General features: G+C 38.5%; 1 protein-coding gene across 2 annotated transcripts in view; it reads left to right on the top strand.

The window, feature by feature from the left end:
- LOC132559144 (clathrin heavy chain 1-like) overlaps positions 1-21,180 on the top strand; it is a 35,602-nt gene extending 14,422 nt beyond the window's left edge. For both annotated transcript variants that reach the window (XM_060223753.1, XM_060223752.1), the window contains 26 exons: positions 941-1,054; positions 1,186-1,359; positions 1,570-1,767; positions 2,016-2,216; positions 2,518-2,610; positions 2,799-2,981; positions 3,520-3,657; positions 4,333-4,425; positions 4,837-4,908; positions 6,191-6,371; positions 6,704-6,867; positions 7,758-8,026; positions 8,342-8,464; positions 9,124-9,235; positions 9,665-9,787; positions 10,232-10,377; positions 11,103-11,286; positions 11,945-12,137; positions 12,778-12,935; positions 13,992-14,156; positions 14,536-14,692; positions 15,352-15,470; positions 17,249-17,812; positions 17,990-18,211; positions 19,187-19,262; positions 19,458-21,180. In XM_060223753.1, the coding sequence (XP_060079736.1) occupies positions 941-1,054; positions 1,186-1,359; positions 1,570-1,767; positions 2,016-2,216; positions 2,518-2,610; positions 2,799-2,981; positions 3,520-3,657; positions 4,333-4,425; positions 4,837-4,908; positions 6,191-6,371; positions 6,704-6,867; positions 7,758-8,026; positions 8,342-8,464; positions 9,124-9,235; positions 9,665-9,787; positions 10,232-10,377; positions 11,103-11,286; positions 11,945-12,137; positions 12,778-12,935; positions 13,992-14,156; positions 14,536-14,692; positions 15,352-15,470; positions 17,249-17,812; positions 17,990-18,211; positions 19,187-19,262; positions 19,458-19,621 (4,386 nt within the window). In that variant the 3' untranslated portion in view covers positions 19,622-21,180. The remainder of the gene's footprint in view (positions 1-940; positions 1,055-1,185; positions 1,360-1,569; positions 1,768-2,015; positions 2,217-2,517; positions 2,611-2,798; positions 2,982-3,519; positions 3,658-4,332; positions 4,426-4,836; positions 4,909-6,190; positions 6,372-6,703; positions 6,868-7,757; positions 8,027-8,341; positions 8,465-9,123; positions 9,236-9,664; positions 9,788-10,231; positions 10,378-11,102; positions 11,287-11,944; positions 12,138-12,777; positions 12,936-13,991; positions 14,157-14,535; positions 14,693-15,351; positions 15,471-17,248; positions 17,813-17,989; positions 18,212-19,186; positions 19,263-19,457) is intronic.
- The last annotated feature ends 328 nt before the right edge of the window (positions 21,181-21,508 follow it).

Here is a 21,508-nt window from a genome sequence, read left to right as displayed (position 1 = left end):
AGATTCACCCAGTAGATAATCTGTGATAATGAGAGGGGCACTGAACAGGGAGAATCACCCAGTAGATAATCTGTGATATTGAGAGGGGCACTGAACAGGGAGAATCACCCAGTAGATAATCTGTGATAATGAGAGGGGCACTGAACAGGGAGAATCACCCAGTAGATAATCTGTGATATTGAGCAGGGAGATTCACCCAGTAGATAATCTGTGATAATGAGAGGGGCACTGAACAGGGAGAATCACCCAGTAGATAATCTGTGATAATGAGAGGGGCACTGAACAGGGAGAATCACCCAGTAGATAATCTGTGATAATGAGAGGGGCACTGAACAGGGAGAATCACCCAGTAGATAATCTGTGATATTGAGAGGGGCACTGAACAGGGAGAATCACCCAGTAGATAATCTGTGATAATGAGAGGGGCATAATGAGAGGGGCTGAACAGGGAGAATCACCCAGTAGATAATCTGTGATAATGAGAGGGGCACTGAACAGGGAGAATCACCCAGTAGATAATCTGTGATATTGAGCAGGGAGATAGATAATCTGTGATAATGAGAGGGGCACTGAACAGGGAGAATCACCCAGTAGATAATCTGTGATAATGAGAGGGGCACTGAAATCTGTGATAATGGGAGAATCACCCAGTAGATAATCTGTGATAATGAGAGGGGCACTGAACAGGGAGAATCACCCAGTAGATAATCTGTGATAATGAGAGGGGCACTGATCTGTGATAATGAGAGGGGCACTGAGCAGGGAGAATCACCCAGTAGATAATCTGTGATAATGAGAGGGGCACTGAACAGGGAGAATCACCCAGTAGATAATCTGTGATAATGAGAGGGGCACTGAACAGGGAGAATCACCCAGTAGATAATCTGTAAGGCTCTGTAGAAAAATCTCAAGATTAATATTACTGTATTTTTGTTTCTAGCTTCATGTGATTGAAGTAGGTCAGCCACCCCAGGGAAATCAGCCCTTCACAAAGAAAGCAGTGGATGTTTTCTTCCCTGCTGAAGCCCAAAATGACTTCCCAGTAGCCATGCAGGTATGTGCCTCACTTTCCTTCCAATTTAGTTACAATCAGTCTATCATTAAATTTGTCTTGGTTTCTAGATTAAGTAGGATTCAAAGTAATCTGTAAGTAAGGTAATGTAGCATATACCCTTAACTCTGTAGGTGAGTCCAAAACACAGTGTAGCTTTCCTCATCACAAAGTATGGCTACATCCACATGTACGACATAGAGACTGGCACTTGCATCTACATGAACCGCATTAGTGGCGACACCATCTTTGTCACCGCCCCTCACGAGGCCTCATCAGGAATTATTGGCGTCAACAGAAAAGGGCAGGTAAGTAAATGATGAGTGATGCAGGCCTATTGGGCCTTTTGTTCTTTGTGAAATGATACATTAAAACCATATTGCCTTAGCACCTGTTCTGATTCTAAGTGGGGTGCTTATTACAGAACAAGAACATGGCATTTCTTCCGAAACTGGACTTCCAAACAGTCAAAGGAAAATTTTATGCAGTTTACAAGTCAGATCTTTGTTTTGTTGTAGGTGTTGTCAGTGAGTGTTGAAGAAGATAACATTGTCCAGTACTTGACCACCACACTACAGAACCCTGACCTTGCTCTCAAGGTGGCATCCCGCGGCAACCTGCCTGGTGCAGAAGATCTTTTTGTCCGCAAATTCAACAACCTGTTTCAGAGTGGAAACTATGCAGAAGCTGCTAAGGTAGCTGCAGGTGCCCCAAAGGTAAACAAGTTATTTAACAGGCTTAGTGTATTTACATCAGATGCTCTTCCATACATTTGCCTAGAAATAGAAAAGGTCTGGCAAAAATTTTATCATATTTTAACAAACTGCCGAAATTTTTACATTAAGAACGATGAAATTATGAAAACTTCACAACTGCTGTGTATATCTGCTAGTGTTAACCACTATAGAAAAATACAGCTTTGAGATGAAAATGAGCTTTACTTAAACATTTCTAATGTTTGTAGGGTATACTGCGGACTCCACAGACTATACAACGATTCCAGCAGGTACCAGCAGCCACTGGGCAGACATCTCCTCTCCTCCAGTACTTTGGTATCTTACTGGACAAAGGTCAACTTAACAAGTATGAGTCCCTGGAGTTGTGTCGCCCAGTGCTGCAACAAGGCCGGAAACAGCTGCTGGAAAAATGGCTAAAGGAGGAAAAGGTTGGTATCACCCACATAGACCTGGTGCCATCTGGGAGTAAAATTCCAATCTGCTACCAAAAGCAATTACTGTGTTTAAGCAGTGATCTATGTGGAAATTTTACTCTGTCTAGTGTCAGGCTATTGTTCATTTGCCTCTGTCCTTTCTTTACTGCATCGCTTTGTGAGGTATTCATGTTAGGTAAATAGTATAGACTGTGACACAGTGAAATTAGGTCTGCTTCTCGAGTTATTGACCTTTCATCACTAGAAAAAATGGAAATCAGTCGCGATTCAATTTCTTTTTTTCATCTTTTTGCAGTTGGAGTGTAGTGAGGAACTTGGAGATCTGGTCAAAGCCACCGACCCAACACTGGCTCTGTCTGTTTACCTCAGGGCCAATGTACCTAACAAAGTAAGTCACAAACCAGACACTGACTCTGTCTGTTTACCTCAGGGCAAATGTACCAATGGGAGCAGTCAGTGTCTGTCAGGTGTTAGAGGGTTGGTCATGGTAAGCCAGTCAATATCTGTTAGAAAAATAACTCTTTATCATTACAGTTTTAAGTTTAGATTTGTACTTACTGACTCATATCATTACAGGTTATCCAGTGTTTTGCGGAAACAGGACAGTTCCAGAAAATTGTGTTGTATGCCAAGAAAGTAGGTTTCACCCCAGATTTTATATTTCTGCTTCGTAACATCATGAGGATGAACCCAGAACAGGGCCTAAGCTTTGCCCAGATGTTAGTGCAGGATGATGAACCACTGGCCGATCTGAATCAGGTAAATATCTTAACTTGGTGAGGAAGACATCTTAATCTAGACAGGTAGACATCTTAACCTGGCTAGGTAAATATCTTAACCTCTTGACATCTGAACCTTTCTATTAGAACAACATGGTTTTGTCCTAATTTGCTCAGAAGCATCCTTTAGAGACACTAAAAAACAATTTTGTAAAAATGATAGGTCTTTTTACCAGTAACTAAATTTCTAATTCATCGATAGAAATAACAGAATTTTGTTTAAATTTTTAACTTAAAACTCTGAATGAACTTTTCATGAATGAAATATGAGTGATAACTTTGAGATAGATTTGATGAATGGATGAGCCCCAAACAACAGTATATCCATATAGAAATTCAAAGGTGACCTCAAAATTTGAAATAAGACAGAAAGAGAAACACTGGGACTCATTAAGTTTGTCTCTTTTTTATGTTGATGTTCTCTTTAAATGTTCTAAAATTGTGACTCCTTTTGTACTTTTGACAGTTTCCTTTAGATGTTCTAGCACTAGAGCTCCTGTATGTTTACTGTTCCACAGATTGTAGACGTGTTTATGGAGTTTAACCTGATCCAGCAGTGTACCTCCTTCCTGTTAGATGCCCTGAAGAACAACCGACCTGCTGAGGCACCACTTCAGACAAGACTGTTAGAAATGAACCTTATGTCTGCTCCTCAGGTAACTAGGTTTTATTCTGTCGTATTCAGATGTACAGGAAATTTTATATCTTATATATCTCTATATCTGGTGTAGATGTACAGGAAATTTTATATCTTATATATCTCTATATCTGGTGTAGATGTACAGGAAGTTTTATATCTTATATATCTCTATATCTAGTGTAGATGTACAGGAAGTTTTATATCTTATATATCTCTATATCTGATGTAGATGTACAGGAAATTTTATATCTTATATATCTCTATATCTGATGTAGATGTACAGGAAATTTTATATCTTATATATCTCTATATCTGATGTAGATGTACAGGAAATTTTATATCTTATATATCTCTATATCTGGTGTAGATGTACCGGAAATTTTATATCTTATATATCTCTATATCTGGTGTAGATGTACCGGAAATTTTATATCTTATATATCTCTATATCTGGTGTAGATGTACAGGAAATTTTATATCTTATATATCTCTATATCTGGTGTAGATGTACAGGAAATTTTATATCTTATATATCTCTATATCTGGTGTAGATGTACGGGAAGTTTTATATCTTATATATCTCTATATCTGGTGTAGATGTACAGGAAATTTTATATCTTATATATCTCTATATCTAGTGTAGATGTACAGGAAACCTGATATTTTGAGGTGTTTCTTTGACTTGTTTCAGGTGGCCGATGCCATCCTCGGTAACCAAATGTTTACCCACTATGACCGAGCACATGTGGCACAGCTGTGTGAGAAGGCCGGACTTCTACAAAGGGTAGGTCTACATTAACAGCTACTATTAGTACAGCTCCCCTTGTAACACTTTTAAACACTGTGCACAGAGACTCTTGTATTATGTTGTTGTTTTTCCAAATACAGAGGCTGATACCAACTTGAGATGATAATCTGTGCTTCATGATTTTGCTTACAAATTTCTGTTCTAGAAATGATTTGTTTTAAATGTGCAATAGTTGTGTTAATAATCTGATGCTTTCTATCATGAGTAGATTCACAGACAAGGACAGATCTTGTTTAGGCAATATGTGACAGTTTTCATAAAAATGATCAATCATCTGTAATCTTGATGTGGACTTCATTCTGAGTAAAGTGTTATTATACAAATAGATCTGTCTTTGCAGTATGTTGACTTTGAGATAGAAATATTACTAGTATGCTACTTTTGTAGGCACTGGAACACTACACAGATCTATATGACATCAAGCGGGCAGTTGTACATACCCATCTACTTAACCCAGAGGTAAGTCGCTCTAAATATCCACCTACTTAACCCAGAGATAAGTCACCCTAAATTGCCACATATGAAATCCAGATGTAAGTCACTCTAAACACCCACCTACTTAACCCAGATGTAAGTCACTCTAAATACCCTCCTACTTAACCCAGAGATAAGTCACCCTAAACACCCATATACTTAACCCAGATGTAAGTCACTCTAAACACCCTCCTACTTAACCCAGAGATAAGTCACCCTAAACACCCACCTACTTAACCCACATGTAAGTCACTCTAAATACCCACCTACTTAACCCAGAGATAAGTCACCCTAAACACCCACCTACTTAACCCAGATGTAAGTCACTCTAAATACCCACCTACTTAACCCAGAGATAAGTCACCCTAAACACCCACCTACTTAACCCAGAGATAAGTCACCCTAAACACCCACCTACTTAACCCAGAGATAAGTTACCCTAAACACCTACTTAGTTCACCAAGTATGTAAGTCACTCTAAATACCCGACTACTTAACTCAGAGGTAAGTCACCCTAAACACCCACCTACTTAACCCAGATGTAAGTCACTCTAAACACCCACCTACTTAATCCAGATGTAAGTCACCCTAAACACCCACCTACTTAATCCAGATGTAAGTCACTCTAAACACCCACCTACTTAACCCAGAGATAAGTCACCCTAAACACCCACCTACTTAACCCAGAGATAAGTCACCCTAAACACCTACTTAGTTCACCAAGTATGTAAGTCACTCTAAATACCCACCTACTTAACCCAGTATGTAAGTCACTCTTAATACCCTCATACTTAATCCAGATGTAAGTCACTCTAAACACCCACCTACTTAACCCAGAGATAAGTCACCCTAAACACCCACCTACTTAACCCAGAGATAAGTCACCCTAAACACCTACTTAGTTCACCAAGTATGTAAGTCACTCTAAATACCCGACTACTTAACTCAGAGGTAAGTCACCCTAAACACCCACCTACTTAACCCAGTATGTAAGTCACTCTTAATACCCTCATACTTAATCCAGATGTAAGTCACCCTAAACACCCACCTACTTAACCCAGAGATAAGTCACCCTAAACACCCACCTACTTAACCCAGAGATAAGTCACGTTAAATACCCACCTACTTAATCCAGAGATAAGTCACCCTAAACACCTACTTAGTTCACCAAGTATGTAAGTCACTCTAAATACCCACCTACTTTACTCAGAGGTAAGTTGTCTTAATCAACAAGGCTGAGATAATGATTCTAGATTTTGTATTTCAGTGGCTGGTAAACTACTTTGGTTCCTTGTCTATAGAGGACTCGTTAGAATGCCTGAAGGCCATGCTTCAAGCCAATATCCGTCAGAATCTGCAAGTGTGTGTACAGATTGCTACCAAATATCATGAACAACTTGGCACACAGTCACTCATTGAAATCTTTGAGTCCTTCAAAAGTTTTGAAGGTGAGCCATGAAATCCTAGTTTGTTGATGTTATAAGCATTGCATAGATTTCTAAATTTGTATTGATTGATCATTCAGTCTAAAAGGGGAGACTTTACAGGTGGAAAATATACAGGTGTCAAGAGGTGGTGGTTATGGTGACAAGAGGAGATTGTTCATAAAAGGGGAAATTGTTCAGGTGACAAGGGGAGATTATTCACATAAAAAGGGGAAATTTGTTGTGGTGACAAAGGAAAATTTGTTGTGGTGACATTGAGAGATTGTTATGATGACGGGGAATTATTCTACATTATCCTTTAGCGTTGTTATTCACTGATTTATTGGTTTGGCCAGGTCTGTTCTATTTCTTGGGATCCATCGTAAACTTCAGTCAGGACACCGATGTCCACTTCAAATACATCCAGGCAGCCTGTAAGACAGGACAGATCAAAGAGGTAGAGCGCATCTGTAGGGAGAGCAACTGTTATGATCCAGAGAGAGTCAAAAACTTCCTCAAGGTAAAGGATTACGAAATGGAATAATTTCTTAGACACTACAGATAATCTACATTGGATTTACGGGTGACACTAAACTGTTATCTCCCTTTAGTGGTAATATATCTCAGTGTTGCCCGAGATAAATCAGTTCCACAGACAAACTCATGCCGATCTTGGCTTGATGTTTCGTATGAGAACTTACATAATGGATCTTATGACTTGTATAATTTACATATAAATTCTGTAGTCATATTATAACAAATACTGTTTGTTGTTTTAGAATTAGGTATTCGTAAAATTTCTATATATTTACTGTGCGTCTGGAAGCTAGCATGATCACTATAATATCTGTGGTATGTATGTACTGTTAAAATGAAACAGAAATTTGGTAGTTTGGATTAAAGTTTAGGTGTATTATGTATATAACCATACTTACAGAACAGGACAGACACAATATGATTATATGTAAATTGGAGTTCTCTCCAGACAATTTAGCATGATTTACTTTTACACATAAATTTTGGACTGGAAACAATCATGAAAAATTCCAATTTTGAGTAAACACAGGAAAAAAACTAGTTACATTTGTCGGTTGGAATGCACCGATCATTGAAAAAGTGCTAATATCTTCTGATTTTTAATCGGGGGAGGGAGGTCAGGGATCCTGATTGTAACTACAGAATCAGTAACTAAGGACTTATGGGTGACACTGAACTGTTATCTACCTTGAGTGGTAATATATCTCAGTGTTGCCCGAGATAAATCAGTTCCACAGACAAACTCATGCTGACTGATATTGGTGTGACGTTTCGTATGAGAACTTACAAAACAATTGTTTAGATAGTCACTGTCTGCATCAACAATGGAGTTTGATTGTAGTAAGTCTGCTATCATCTTGTCTCTATTACCAGGAAGCCAAGCTCACCGACCAACTGCCGTTGATAATCGTGTGTGACCGATTTGACTTTGTCCATGACTTAGTCCTCTACCTTTACCGTAACAGCTTACAGAAGTACATTGAGATTTACGTACAGAAGGTAAACCCTGCCCGACTCCCAGTTGTGGTCGGTGGACTTCTTGATGTTGACTGTGGAGAGGATGTCATCAAGCAACTCATTCTTGTCGTAAAAGGACAGTTTTCGACTGACGAGCTTGTAGAGGAGGTTGAAAAACGCAACAGGTACCACACCAATATTAGACAGTGTACCACAGAAATATTATTTTCAAAAGCTGCTAGGAAGTCAGATATAGAAATTTAATATACTTTTCATCATCCTCGTAAATTTTGATATCTTGGACAACATGACTTGTTTGTCCATGATTATTGTATGAACCAGAATTCCTAGCATCTGAAGTCTTGCATAATGTGTCATATGTAATTTATAGTATTTGTCTATCCGTTCATAAAACAGAATTAACCAAAAAAAAAAAAAAAAAGGGGGAGGGAATTCATTGAGAACCTAACCTGAAATATTGACATTATTTCCGGCTACAGAATGAAGCTGCTGTTGCCATGGCTGGAAATGCGCGTACATGAAGGTGTTCAGGAACCAGCAACACACAACGCTCTCGCTAAAATCAACATAGACAGTAATAACAATCCAGAGAGATTCCTAAGGTGAGAGACTGTAGAATTTTGTCTGCTAATTCTATATTTCTCTATTACAGCTATACTTTCACACATGCTTGATACAATTGGTCTATTCTGTTACAGCCTTTGACTTCACGAAAACCCTGTTTGATATGACAGCTGGTTAAATACAAGCAGGATTTTATTGTATTATCATTAACACATCAGAATGATTTGTATAATTACACAACATTAATAGGACAAAGTCTGGACCGAGAGGGAAATGTAGAAATATGAGAAACAGCGAAAATATAGCAATGTGTTGTGTCTGTAAAGGGCAATATAGCAATATGTTGTGTCTCGAAAGGGAAATATAGCGATATGTTGTGTCTAGAAAGGCAATATAGCAATATGTTGTGTCTGGAAAGGGAAATATAGCCATATGTTGTGTCTGGAAAGGGAAATATAGCAATATGTTGTGTCTGGAAAGGCAATATAGCAATATGTTGTGTCTGGAAAGGGAAATATAGCCATATGTTGTGTCTGGAAAGGGCAATATAGCAATATGTTGTGTCTGGAAAGGCAATATAGCAATATGTTGTGTCTGGAAAGGGAAATATAGTAATTGGAAGATTGAAAACATGTACAACAACAAACCCAACTTATTGGATGTCTTAAGTAGGTAGTAATTGACTTTGTATTTACAGAGAGAACCAGTTCTATGACAGTTTGGTTGTGGGTAAATATTGTGAGAAGCGTGACCCCCACTTGGCTTGTGTAGCCTATGAGAGAGGACAGAACGACATGGAACTTATTAAGGTCAGTGACTGTAAACTAACAGAATGTTGTGGCTTCATTTTCACGTACAGAAATGGCTGAATTCACCAGTCATAACTAGGCCTTGTGCTGTTTTTTTTTAAACTTCCTGAACATCATGATATATTCTTGTATCTGTGATCACATCAACTCAATCGGATCATTTTTGTTGTTGCATTTTGTCATGAATTTGTATCTGTCAACAGTATTATTGATTTCATGTTTTCACACAAACCTGAATTATCATATTTGTGGTACACTTTCCTTAATATCAGAATTCTGTTTCCATGTTTCACCAACTTCTACATGGGAGAATATTCAGTTTCTCTGAGTTTACTATAGTTTATAGAGCTGTTGACCTGTAACATGTAAAGTTTACTATGGTTTATAGAACTATTGACCTGTAACATAATAATGGAATTCTTTCTACAGGTGTGCAATGAGAACTCACTCTTTAAGAGTGAGGCACGATACCTGGTGCGTCGTCGTGACACAGACCTCTGGGCTGTCGTTCTACAGGAGGACAATGAGTACCGACGTCAGTTGATTGACCAGGTAAGCTTATTGTAGATTCCACTGGTACTGTGTAAATTTTGGGGGAAAATGAACAGAGATATTAAAGACTTTTTTTTTCTCGTGAGCACATGCCGCCAAGTTTTTTCAGTTTAGTTTAGGACTAGAGATGCTTAAATACTGTCTTTACATCATATTCAAGCTGTCATGAAGTAGACTAGAAACTTTACAAGATGTCGGACATTTTTATCACATGTTTAACATTTTAAAGATCCATGTTACACTGATAGATCTGGTCAGCATAGTTGTTTCATCAGAACTGTTCTATAACAGTAAAGGATCAGGAAGGCATTATCATACTAAAAGATGTTGGAGGATGGGGTGATTGTAAATAACATGCCATCTGTCCTATATCTCTTAGCATTCTTGGCATAAATCATGCGCCTAAGATAAAGATTAAATACTTAGTGTAATGTTGTGATTCAGGTTGTACAGACAGCCCTGTCCGAGACACAGGACCCTGAAGATATATCTGTCACTGTCAAAGCTTTCATGACCTCAGACCTTCCAAACGAGCTGATTGAACTGTTGGAGAAGATTGTTTTGGAGAATTCTGTGTTCAGTGATCACAGGTAGGTGTTGATGCGTTGGTAAAACCAGTCTGAGTTGTGGTGCTCAAACAGCAGCAGATTCTGTAGCCATAAGTTCAACCCACATTTAAACTCATGTTATAGTGTGCTATATATGTAAACAGGATTTTCAGTTTGAAATGCAGTCAAACTTTGATGTTTCAAAGTTCTATGGACTACCAAAAAAACTTAGATACATTGACACTTTGAATCCTTCGTGATGGGTTATATAAACGTTTTCATGTCTATGGCTATATATGGTTGATGACACAATATTTCTTCCTGAACAAACACAATAAATACCAAAACACAAGGTTAGATGAAAAGATGCATTATCTGAAAACAAAATATCTTTTACTCATGAAAAAAAAACATAAATTTATATAGAAATCAACAAGAAATCAATAATGCACGCTTATGTTTACATTTGTGCCTTCATGTCACACAGCATATGTATTTTACAGATTGATTTAAAATGAAACATTGTAGGTACTAATGAATTTAAAACCAAGCAAATTAATATCATAATATATTCTGTCCAGAAACGACAGCACTAACATCACACATCTTTGGTTGTAGATTTTACAGACTAGAATTGGGAGTAAATTAGAACAGACTATTATTGAGTGTAGGTTAGAACAGAATTTTATAAAGAGAAAGAGAAAAAAAAACATTGTTGACTAATTACTATGGTTACCATTTGATCTGAAATGATCTTTTATCAACAGAAATCTACAGAACCTGCTGATCCTGACAGCAATAAAGGCAGATCGTACTCGAGTAATGGAGTATATTAACCGACTTGACAACTATGATGCCCCTGACATTGCTAACATCGCCATCAGCAATGAACTCTTTGAAGAAGCTTTTGCAATTTTCAAGAAATTTGAGGTCAACACATCAGCTATACAGGTGCGTATTCTCTCAAATCATCCTTTTCTACTATCACCACGATGACGGTACTTCCATCTTCCCCCATCAACAGGTGAAATCACCCTTACTTCCTGGTAATCAACCCTTACTTCCTAGTAATCAACCCTTACTTCCTAGTAATCAACCCTTACTTCCTAGTAATCAACCCTTACTTCCTAGTAATCAACCCTTACTTCCTGGTAATCAACCCTTACTTCCTGGTAATCAACCCTTACTTCCTGGTAATCAACCCTTACTTCCTGGTAATCAACCCTTACTTCCTAGTAATCAACCCTTACTTCCTAGTAATCAACCCTTACTTCCTGGTAATCAACCCTTACTTTCCCGGTAATCAACCCTTACTTCCTGGTAATCAACCCTTACTTCCTAGTAATCAACCCTTACTTCCTAGTAATCAACCCTTACTTCCTGGTAATCAACCCTTACTTCCTAGTAATCAACCCTTACTTCCTAGTAATCAACCCTTAAACTAGTGTTTCTTCCAGTTGTAAATACAAATATTTTACAAGTTTTCAAAGTTTGTAGCCTTTGTACTGTTTCCACCTTTGATCAAAATATTACAAATTCCGTGGAGATGTACACAATAATAGGTTCTTAATACAAACTTCGGTGATTCTTGTTTATTATATACTACCAGGTGCTGATAGACCATGTCAACAACCTTGACCGAGCTTATGAGTTCGCCGAGCGCTGTAATGACCCGGCAGTTTGGAGTCAGTTGGGAAGGGCCCAACTCAACCAGGGTCTGGTGAAAGAAGCCATTGATTCCTTCATCAAGGCAGATGACCCATCTGAATACATGGAAGTTGTCAATGTAGCTAGTAACAATAGTAAGTGGGCAACAGAAAGTCAAATAGTAACACTCGTAGCTAGTAACAATAGTAAGTGGGCAACAGAAAGTCAAATAGTAACACTCGTAACTAGTAACAATAGTAAGTGGTCAACAGAAAGTCAAATAGTAACACTCATAGCTAGTAACAATAGAAAGTGGGCAACAGAAAGTCAAATAGTAACACTTGTAGCTAGTAACAATAGTAAGTGAGCAACAGAAAGTCAAATAGTAACACTCGTAACTAGTAACAATAGTAAGTGATCAACAGAAAGTCAAATAGTAACACTCGTAACTAGTAACAATAGTAAGTGGGCAACAGAAAATCAAATAGTAACACTCATAGCTAGTAACAATAGTAAGTGGGCAACAGAAAGTCAAATAGTAACACTCGTAACTAGTAAAAATAGTATTAAGGGCAACAGAAAGTCAAATAGTAACACTCATAGCTAGTAACAATAGTAAGTGGGCAACAGAAAGTCAAATAGTAACACTCGTAACTAGTAACAATAGTAAGTAGTTGACAAAATGTCAAATAGTGATGTTTTTTTAAGACCAATGAAACTAAGATTAGTATTTTAGAATTATGAAAGGAGATGCAGATTTAAATCTCTGATGCTGACTATTGTTTATGTTAACAGATAGTTGGGAAGACCTGGTGAAATTTCTTCAGATGGCCAGAAAGAAGGCACGGGAAACATTTATAGAAACTGAACTAATTTATGCCTATGCAAAAACGAACCGACTTGCAGATTTAGAAGAGTTTATTTCTGGACCGAACCATGCTAACATTACACAGGTAAGCACTCTTTCTACCATTTTACACTGAATATCAGTCTTCTCTGTTGAATTATTGATGTGAAAATGAAATATTCCTAGGGTTGGGGTTGGGGGAGGGGGTGGGATCAGGGGAGTGGGGTGGGGGGAGTAATGACAAAAAATAAACAACCCACCAAGCATATTGTCCTGCGTACATGATTCGAAGAAAAAGAGAGATAAGGAAAATAAATATAGCACAGAGATACAGATATAGCACACAGATACTGATATAGCACACAGATACTGATTAAGCTGGAATCAGATTGCCTGTCCATCAGTTCATCTGTCCAACATATTGTGTACGATCAACTTCTCCTAAACTTGTGAACCGATTTCAATGAACCTGATGATGCTGAAAATTGATATATGAGGGTTTTGAAGGATAATATTTTTCTAAAAAAAACTGATGTCATTTAGTTAGCAAGGTACCCAAGTCAGACTCATGATTAGAGGGATTTGGTGCAGAATCCTTGTAAACTTGGGAATTAATTTCAATGAAATTGTACAGAAATATTATGGGCCATCTGAAAATGCTGATACTTTTTTTTAGATTTTGGTTGCCTTGGTAACCAGGTCACAATAAATATGGATTTATGTTATAACCCATAGATTTTATAATCTATAGTAAGGAGATGAGACATGACAAGGGAATGGTACTTGTCTAGGAAAATTCAAGGTCATATAAAGCGTTGAGGTCACTGAGACAGAAACTAAAACAACTGATGTATAAAGGCATTGCATCTACAGGGGGTATGGTTTATCCTGAGGAGTACAGTTTAAATTTCAATGTTAGTTTATATGGCTGACTATTGCTTTATTGTCAGTGTTATAGGTGGCTGACTATTGCTTTATTTTCAATGTTATAGGTGACTGGCCATTGCTTTATTTTCAATGTTATAGGTGGCTGGCCATTGCTTTATTTTTAATGTTATAGGTGGCTGGCCATTTCTTTATTTTTGATGTTATAGGTGGCTGACTGTTGCTTTGTTTCCAATGTAATAGGTGACTGATCATTGCTTTATTTTCAATGTTATAGGTGGCTGACCGTTGCTTTGATGACCAGATGTATGAAGCAGCCAAGTTGCTGTATAACAATGTGTCAAACTATGCACGTCTGGCCATTACACTGGTTCACCTTGGAGAGTACCAGGGAGCTGTGGATGGAGCACGAAAAGCCAACAGTACAAAGACGTGGAAAGAGGTACATATACCCTGTGTAAACGATGGCACTTAATGCTGTTGTCTGATAGACATTTATATTCTATACTGACATATTCTGTATTTACCATTTTCACTTTGTTGACTTTCATTTCCTATCATGTAGAATTACTAGACTCTAGACTTAATTACGTCACTACCTAGGTAATAATAGAACTCTAGACATATTACTAGGCTACTAAGGTTATTACTAAAACGGTTGACTTACTACCAAATTGCCTAGGTAAATGTTAAAACTCGAGATTACCATGGTTATTACCAGAGTACCATGGTAATTACTGAAACTCTGATTTGACTGCCTGACTTACTGACGACGTAAATTGTAAAGGATTTGTGATAATCGTGTGATGTTGTGTCTTTAGGTGTGTTTCGCCTGTGTGAACAATGAGGAGTTCCGTTTAGCCCAGATGTGTGGACTCCACATAGTGGTACATGCTGATGAACTAGAGGATTTAATCAATTATTACCAGGACCGTGGCTACTTCGAGGAACTCATCTCCCTACTGGAGGCAGCATTAGGTATATTATAGCTGGCTTTAAATGAACTTTGTTGACAAATTGTTGGAACATATGAATCTTAATACATTAATAGTGTAATGTTAACAGTTGAGAGCAATGGTTTACCACAATAGTGCAATACTATAGAAATAAGAACCACTAGGCTCACAGTTGAGAGGTGGTAAACCACAGTAAATAGGCTCACAGGTATTGGGAAGTAAGAAAAGCCATTGACTGAAGGTGTCTGTTACAATGTTCTCAATGACATCAGTCTTATTTAAAAGGCAATTTTCATGAATGTTTGCAAATGTATCTCAATGTGATAAACATAGTCTTTTATTGGAATACCATGCAAGATTTATGAAGATAAACACCAAATATTTGTTTTGTCTCCCAAAAGTCAGAGTAAAATGATCACGACATAAATCTCGGGGTGAGGGAGGGCAAACAGTATTCTCTCGTCTATTTGATTTTAGTAAGGGGAGATAACCAAGTAATGTTTGTATGTAATTTTCTAGCTGAAGAGATTTTTAACACACTGTATCAAGTCACCATCTTGACAGCCCATCAGATAGTTGATTTATTTTTCCCGTTATACACACGTATTATAAAAAGAGTATAAGTGTTTATGAAGTCATTGTTGTGATTCAGCCTCCATGTATTTTTTGTTTGTTTTATAGGTTTAGAAAGAGCTCATATGGGCATGTTTACAGAATTAGCTATCTTATACTCTAAATACAAGCCGGAGAAAATGAGGGAGCACTTAGAATTGTTCTGGTCCAGAGTCAACATTCCAAAGGTAATACATGAATATCTGTACATTTACAGTGTTGTTGTCATCATTGTAGATCTACAACAGTGGTGTTGTCATCATTGTAGATCTACAACAGTGGTGTTGTCATCATTGTACATCTACAACAGTGGTGTTGCCATCATTGTAGATCTACAACAGTGGTGTTGCCATCATTGTACATCTACAACAGTGGTGTTGCCATCATTGTAGATCTACAACAGTGGTGTTGTCATTGTAGATCTACAACAGTGGTGTTGTCATCATTGTACATCTACAACAGTGGTGTTATCATTGTAGATCTACAACAGTGGTGTTGTCATCATGGTAGATCTACATCAGTGGTGTTGTCATCATTGTAGATCTACAACAGTGGTGTTGTCATCATTGTAGATCTACAACAGTGGTGTTGTCATCATTGTACATCTACAACAGTGGTGTTGTCATCATTGTAGATCTACAACAGTGGTGTTGTCATCATTGTAGATCTACAACAGTGGTGTTGTCATCATTGTAGATCTACAACAGTGGTGTTGTCATCATTGTAGATCTACAACAGTGGTGTTGTCATCATTGTACATCTACAACAGTGGTGTTGTCATCGTTGTACATCTACAACAGTGTTGTTGTCATCGTTGTAGATCTGCAACAGTGGTGTTGTCATCATTGTAGATCTACAACAGTGGTGTTGTCATCATTGTACATCTACAACAGTGGTGTTGTCATCATTGTAGATCTACAACAGTGGTGTTGTCATCGTTGTACATCTACAACAGTGTTGTTGTCATCGCTGTAGATCTGCAACAGTGGTGTTGTCATCATTGTAGATCTACAACAGTGGTGTTGTCATCATTGTAGATCTACAACAGTGGTGTTGTCATTGTAGATCTACAACAGTGGTGTTGTCATCATTGTAGATCTACAACAGTGGTGTTGTCATCATTGTAGATCTACAACAGTGGTGTTGTCATTGTAGATCTACAACAGTGGTGTTGTCATCATTGTAGATCTACAACAGTGGTGTTGTCATCATTGTAGATCTACAACAGTGGTGTTATCATTGTAGATCTACAACAGTGGTGTTGTCATCATTGTAGATCTACAACAGTGGTGTTGTCATCATTGTAGATCTACAACAGTGGTGTTGTCATTGTAGATCTACAACAGTGGTGTTGTCATCATTGTAGATCTACAACAGTGGTGTTGTCATCATTGTAGATCTACAACAGTGGTGTTGTCATCATTGTAGATCTACAACAGTGGTGTTGTCATCATTGTAGATCTACAACAGTGGTGTTGTCATTGTAGATCTACAACAGTGGTGTTGTCATCATTGTAGATCTACAACAGTGGTGTTGTCATCATTGTAGATCTACAACAGTGGTGTTGTCATTGTAGATCTACAACAGTGGTGTTGTCATCATTGTAGATCTACAACAGTGGTGTTGTCATCATTGTAGATCTACAACAGTGGTGTTGTCATTGTAGATCTACAACAGTGGTGTTGTCATCATTGTAGATCTACAACAGTGGTGTTGTCATCATTGTAGATCTACAACAGTGGTGTTGTCATTGTAGATCTACAACAGTGGTGTTGTCATCATTGTAGATCTACAACAGTGGTGTTGCCATCATTGAATACAAAAAATGAAATGAAAGCATTGGACTCTGAATTGAAATTATTATTAAAATCTCATGAGGGATTGAAACAACTCTGGCTTATTTCAAATCTATATGTATTTAATTATATAAAGTTTATTGACTAAAATTTGTTTGGCTATCTGTAGGTTTTACGAGCAGCAGAACAGGCCCATCTGTGGCCGGAGCTTGTGTTCTTGTACGATAAGTATGAGGAGTATGATAATGCTGTTATTACGATGATGAGTCACCCAACAGCAGCGTGGCGTGAGAGTCAGTTTAAGGACATTATAACCAAGGTAGCCAACATTGAGTTATACTACAAAGCAATACAGTTCTACCTGGACTTCAAGCCGCTCTTACTCAACGACTTGCTCTTGGTATTAACGCCTCGCCTCGACCACACCCGTGCAGTCACCTTCTTCACCAAGGTCAATGAAATCCCGCTGGTGAAGCCCTATCTTCGGGCAGTGCAAAAGAACAACAACAAAGCAACAAATGAGGCATTGAACAACCTGCTCATTGAAGAAGAGGATTACCAGGGCCTTCGCACCTCCATTGATGCATATGATAACTTTGATAACATCACTCTCGCCCAGCGCCTCGAGAAACATGAGCTCATTGAGTTCAGACGTATTGCTGCCTACCTCTACAAAGGCAACAACCGATGGAAACAGTCTGTGGACCTGTGTAAAAAGGACAAACTATTCAAGGTAAATAAAGGAAACCAAACAGACCATGTAATTCATCTGCACGTTTTACTGCAGAGTACAAATGATCTTTTTATGGATTGAAACTTTAAAACAATTGATTTGTTTTTACTGTGGAAAAAAGTCATTGTCAATACTTTGAGTATATTTTATTCATATAGAAAATTTCTATAATACCAGGATGCAATGTGCTATGCGGGTGAGTCGAGGAACATTGACATTGCGGAGGACCTGATAGCCTGGTTCCTAGAGAACCAATACCATGAGTGTTTCGCAGCCTGCCTGTTCCAGTGTTATGACTTGTTGCGACCAGATGTGATTCTGGAGCTAGCCTGGCGTCACAATATCATGGACTTCGCCATGCCTTACATGATTCAGGTTGTGAGAGAGTACATTTCCAAGGTCAGTATCCAATTTTTCTATAATATTTAAAGAAATAATATTTGTACTGATTAGGGAAGTAAAGGTGACACAGGCTATTGTGGTTTATGTTTTTTTTTTCACTTGAGTCAGTTAATTTTCAAAAGCATTTTTGACCTGTTCTGTACCCACGTGTGTTTCGTCTCAGTCTGGGTGTAATGATATCACCTGTTCTGTACCCACGTGTGTTTTGTCTCAGTCAGGGTGTAATGATATCACCTGTTCTGTACCCACATGTGTTTTGTCTCAGTCAGGGTGTAATGATATCACCTGTTCTGTACCCACGTGTGTTTTGTCTCAGTCAGGGTGTAATGATGTCACCTGTTCTGTACCCACATGTGTTTTGTCTCAGTCAGGGTGTAATGATATCACCTGTTCTGTACCCACATGTGTTTTGTCTCAGTCAGGGTGTAGTGATATCACCTGTTCTGTACCCACATGTGTTTTGTCTCAGTCAGGGTGTAATGATATCACCTGTTCTGTACCCACGTGTGTTTTGTCTCAGTCAGGGTGTAGTGATATCACCTGTTCTGTACCCACATGTGTTTTGTCTCAGTCAGGGTGTAGTGATATCACCTGTTCTGTACCCACGTGTGTTTTGTCTCAGTCGGGGTGTAATGATATGACCAGTTCTGTACCCACGTGTGTTTTGTCTCCGTCGGGGTGTGATAATATCACCTGTGGTGAAATACTGCTAGTTAATATACAAAACTTGACAATATAAATTGATAGTTTTAATGTTTTAGAAGTATTTTCGTACAATTTTAATCTTCATTTTTTTACCAAAATAGTTTAAACTATATAAAATTGTGATGCTGATGTTTTTTGAGTGACATAAGTTCCTGGATGGTAACTCACTGGCTGTATGTATCAGGTCCATGTATTCACAGTTTTAGGAGAAACATCTTTTGTATATTGTTAAATCTTATTCACCTTTTATTTAATGTTGTGTTTCAGGTTGACAAGTTGGAGCAGTCTGAGGCTGTACGGTCTGAAGAGGAACAGAAAGCTGAGGATCGTCCAATCGTATTTGGTAGGTATCTCATTGTCAAAAATGATAAATTTTCAGTTTTTCAGCAAGTCACAAGAAAATTATATTGTTTGATCTCTGAATTCAAGACTAAGCGTGATGATTTCATGAAATCTAAAATGAAAAATGATTATGTTACACTTAATCAAGTGTGTCAGTTAATGGATGTAAAGGCTAATTATGATCATTGTGTTGTAGCGGAGAACCAACTGATGCTGACCGCTGGTCCTGGCACAATGATACCCCCTCCCCAGGCCCCATCTCCCCAACCTGGCTACGGAGCCCAGTACCCACCAGGAATGGTGCCCGGCATGGCCCCCGGCATGGCACCCGGCAATGTTCCATATGGATATAGCATGTGATCGCATCATCTTCATTTGTCGTGTGCTTGAAGAGGTGTGTCGCGACTGAACTTTGTTAAAGGGACCTAAGAACACTGGCAAAAACTGTAGATAGGGACTGGTCAGTCAGGAAATGGGTCAGCCTGTTGGTGACCGATGGATAGGCTAGCTTGGTGAGATTTCTGTTGTGATCCATGCTGGACCTATTAGCCATTAGTAGCCTGTTGATTGGTTAGCTGAATGGTCTTGTGACTAGTGTACGTGTACTGCACCGTGTGTTTGTCCTCCTGTGATTTTCATATTTTTCCTTTTTTTTTATTATGAAATATTGAGATGGCACATATGAGTATTTATGTGATAGATTGGCGGCCATGTTTTACACAGAGGCAATTGTCTGTGAGTATATGAGCCCCATTCATAGTAATTATCATCCTTTGTTTTACTGGTATAGTGGGGTTATCATGGCTGATCACATCAAATACAGCAGGTATTTTTTGTCTGCTTTCATTCTGGCCCCTGTTGTCAAGACACAGAATCCTGGGATATTCAGGACAGTGATCTAGTGTTTAAAGTTAAGGCTCCTCCCATTGAGTTCATTGTGATTAAAACAAGCCTGATTTTCCAGAGAGGTTTCTGTGGCAGACCTGTTAATGTTGACGTTAAAGATATGTTTATAGATTGTTGTCACTGTGCCCTGCTGTGTACGTCTTTGTGGACGTTAAAATCTGCCAGGTCAAAGGTCAATAGTTCATCAAGTGCTTGCTTGGGATCAAATTGTATGTAAGTGCTGCAAGTTGACTTTGGGGTTCCCCCTCATTTCCTTTACTTTTGTTATTGTTTGATTTGAGACACATTTGTTTTGATGAGATTTTTAAATGTCAAATTGTATTTATAGTGTCAGGCGTGTAGAGTAGGACTATTTATTGTGTATCACCTCGTGGTGGCGACACCAACCCTATAGTCACACAGATTTAACACAAGAGATATTGTGTATCAGCTGTGCCAGGTGTAGCTCCAGTCATTCATCATCAGTGTTTCCAGGCCCACTGTGTGTGAACAGATGAAAGGTGTTGAGTGTCTGGCTGTTATCATCTAGTGATTATTATACATTCTAAGTGTTGTGTATGGTATAGACAAAATCAATCTGCTCTCCCCTCCTGCCATTGTACTGGCCCAACTAGTCCATTGTGCTGGACAGAGGTGGACAGGCTGACATTAATTAGTGTACAAATAGAGAGCTAGGGATAAAATTGTATAATTTACTTTGATCACTTGGTCACCCCTGTAGCTGGACCAGTCCAAGGTCATGGGGGTATGGTAGAGGGAGGGGAAACCAGGATATTAATCATGTTCAACTAGAAGTGTGAGGACTTTTTGATGAAGGTAATAGGACCTCAGTAGATGTATGGGTCAGTGAGGGGGCTTTAGTCAGTTTACCGTGAAGTAAGGTTAGTTAGGGGACCTCAGTCTGTGTACCGAGAAGAAGGATTGTTAGGGAACAGTAGTCAGTGTACCATGAAGAAGGATCAGTTAGGGGACTTAAGTCAGTGTACCATGAAGAAGGATCAGTTAGGGGACTTTAGTCATGAAGAAAAGGATCAGTTAGGGGACTTTAGTCAGTGTACCATGAAGAAGGATCAGTTAGGGGACTTTAGTCAGTGTACCATGAAGAAGGATCAGTTAGGGGACTTTAGTCAGTGTACCATGGAAAAGGATCAGTTAGGGGACTTTAGTTAGTGTACCATGAAGAAGGATTGTTAGGTTTATGATTAAGGAGAGTCAGTTGTAGGACTCGGGGGGGTGGTTGGGGGGAAGGTTCTCTTTACTGTTAAGCAAAAATGTCTGTTTTAACTTTTTCTTGTTGAGGAAATGAATTTTGTGAGGAAATCTGTGTGTATAGAGGAAAAG

This window comes from Ylistrum balloti, unplaced genomic scaffold (assembly GCF_031769215.1).
Source record: "Ylistrum balloti isolate Yb309-2 unplaced genomic scaffold, AGI_CSIRO_Ybal_v1 Utg370866, whole genome shotgun sequence".
NCBI classification, from domain to species: Eukaryota; Metazoa; Mollusca; class Bivalvia; order Pectinida; family Pectinidae; genus Ylistrum; species Ylistrum balloti.
This window is presented reverse-complemented; position numbering and strand designations above follow the sequence as displayed.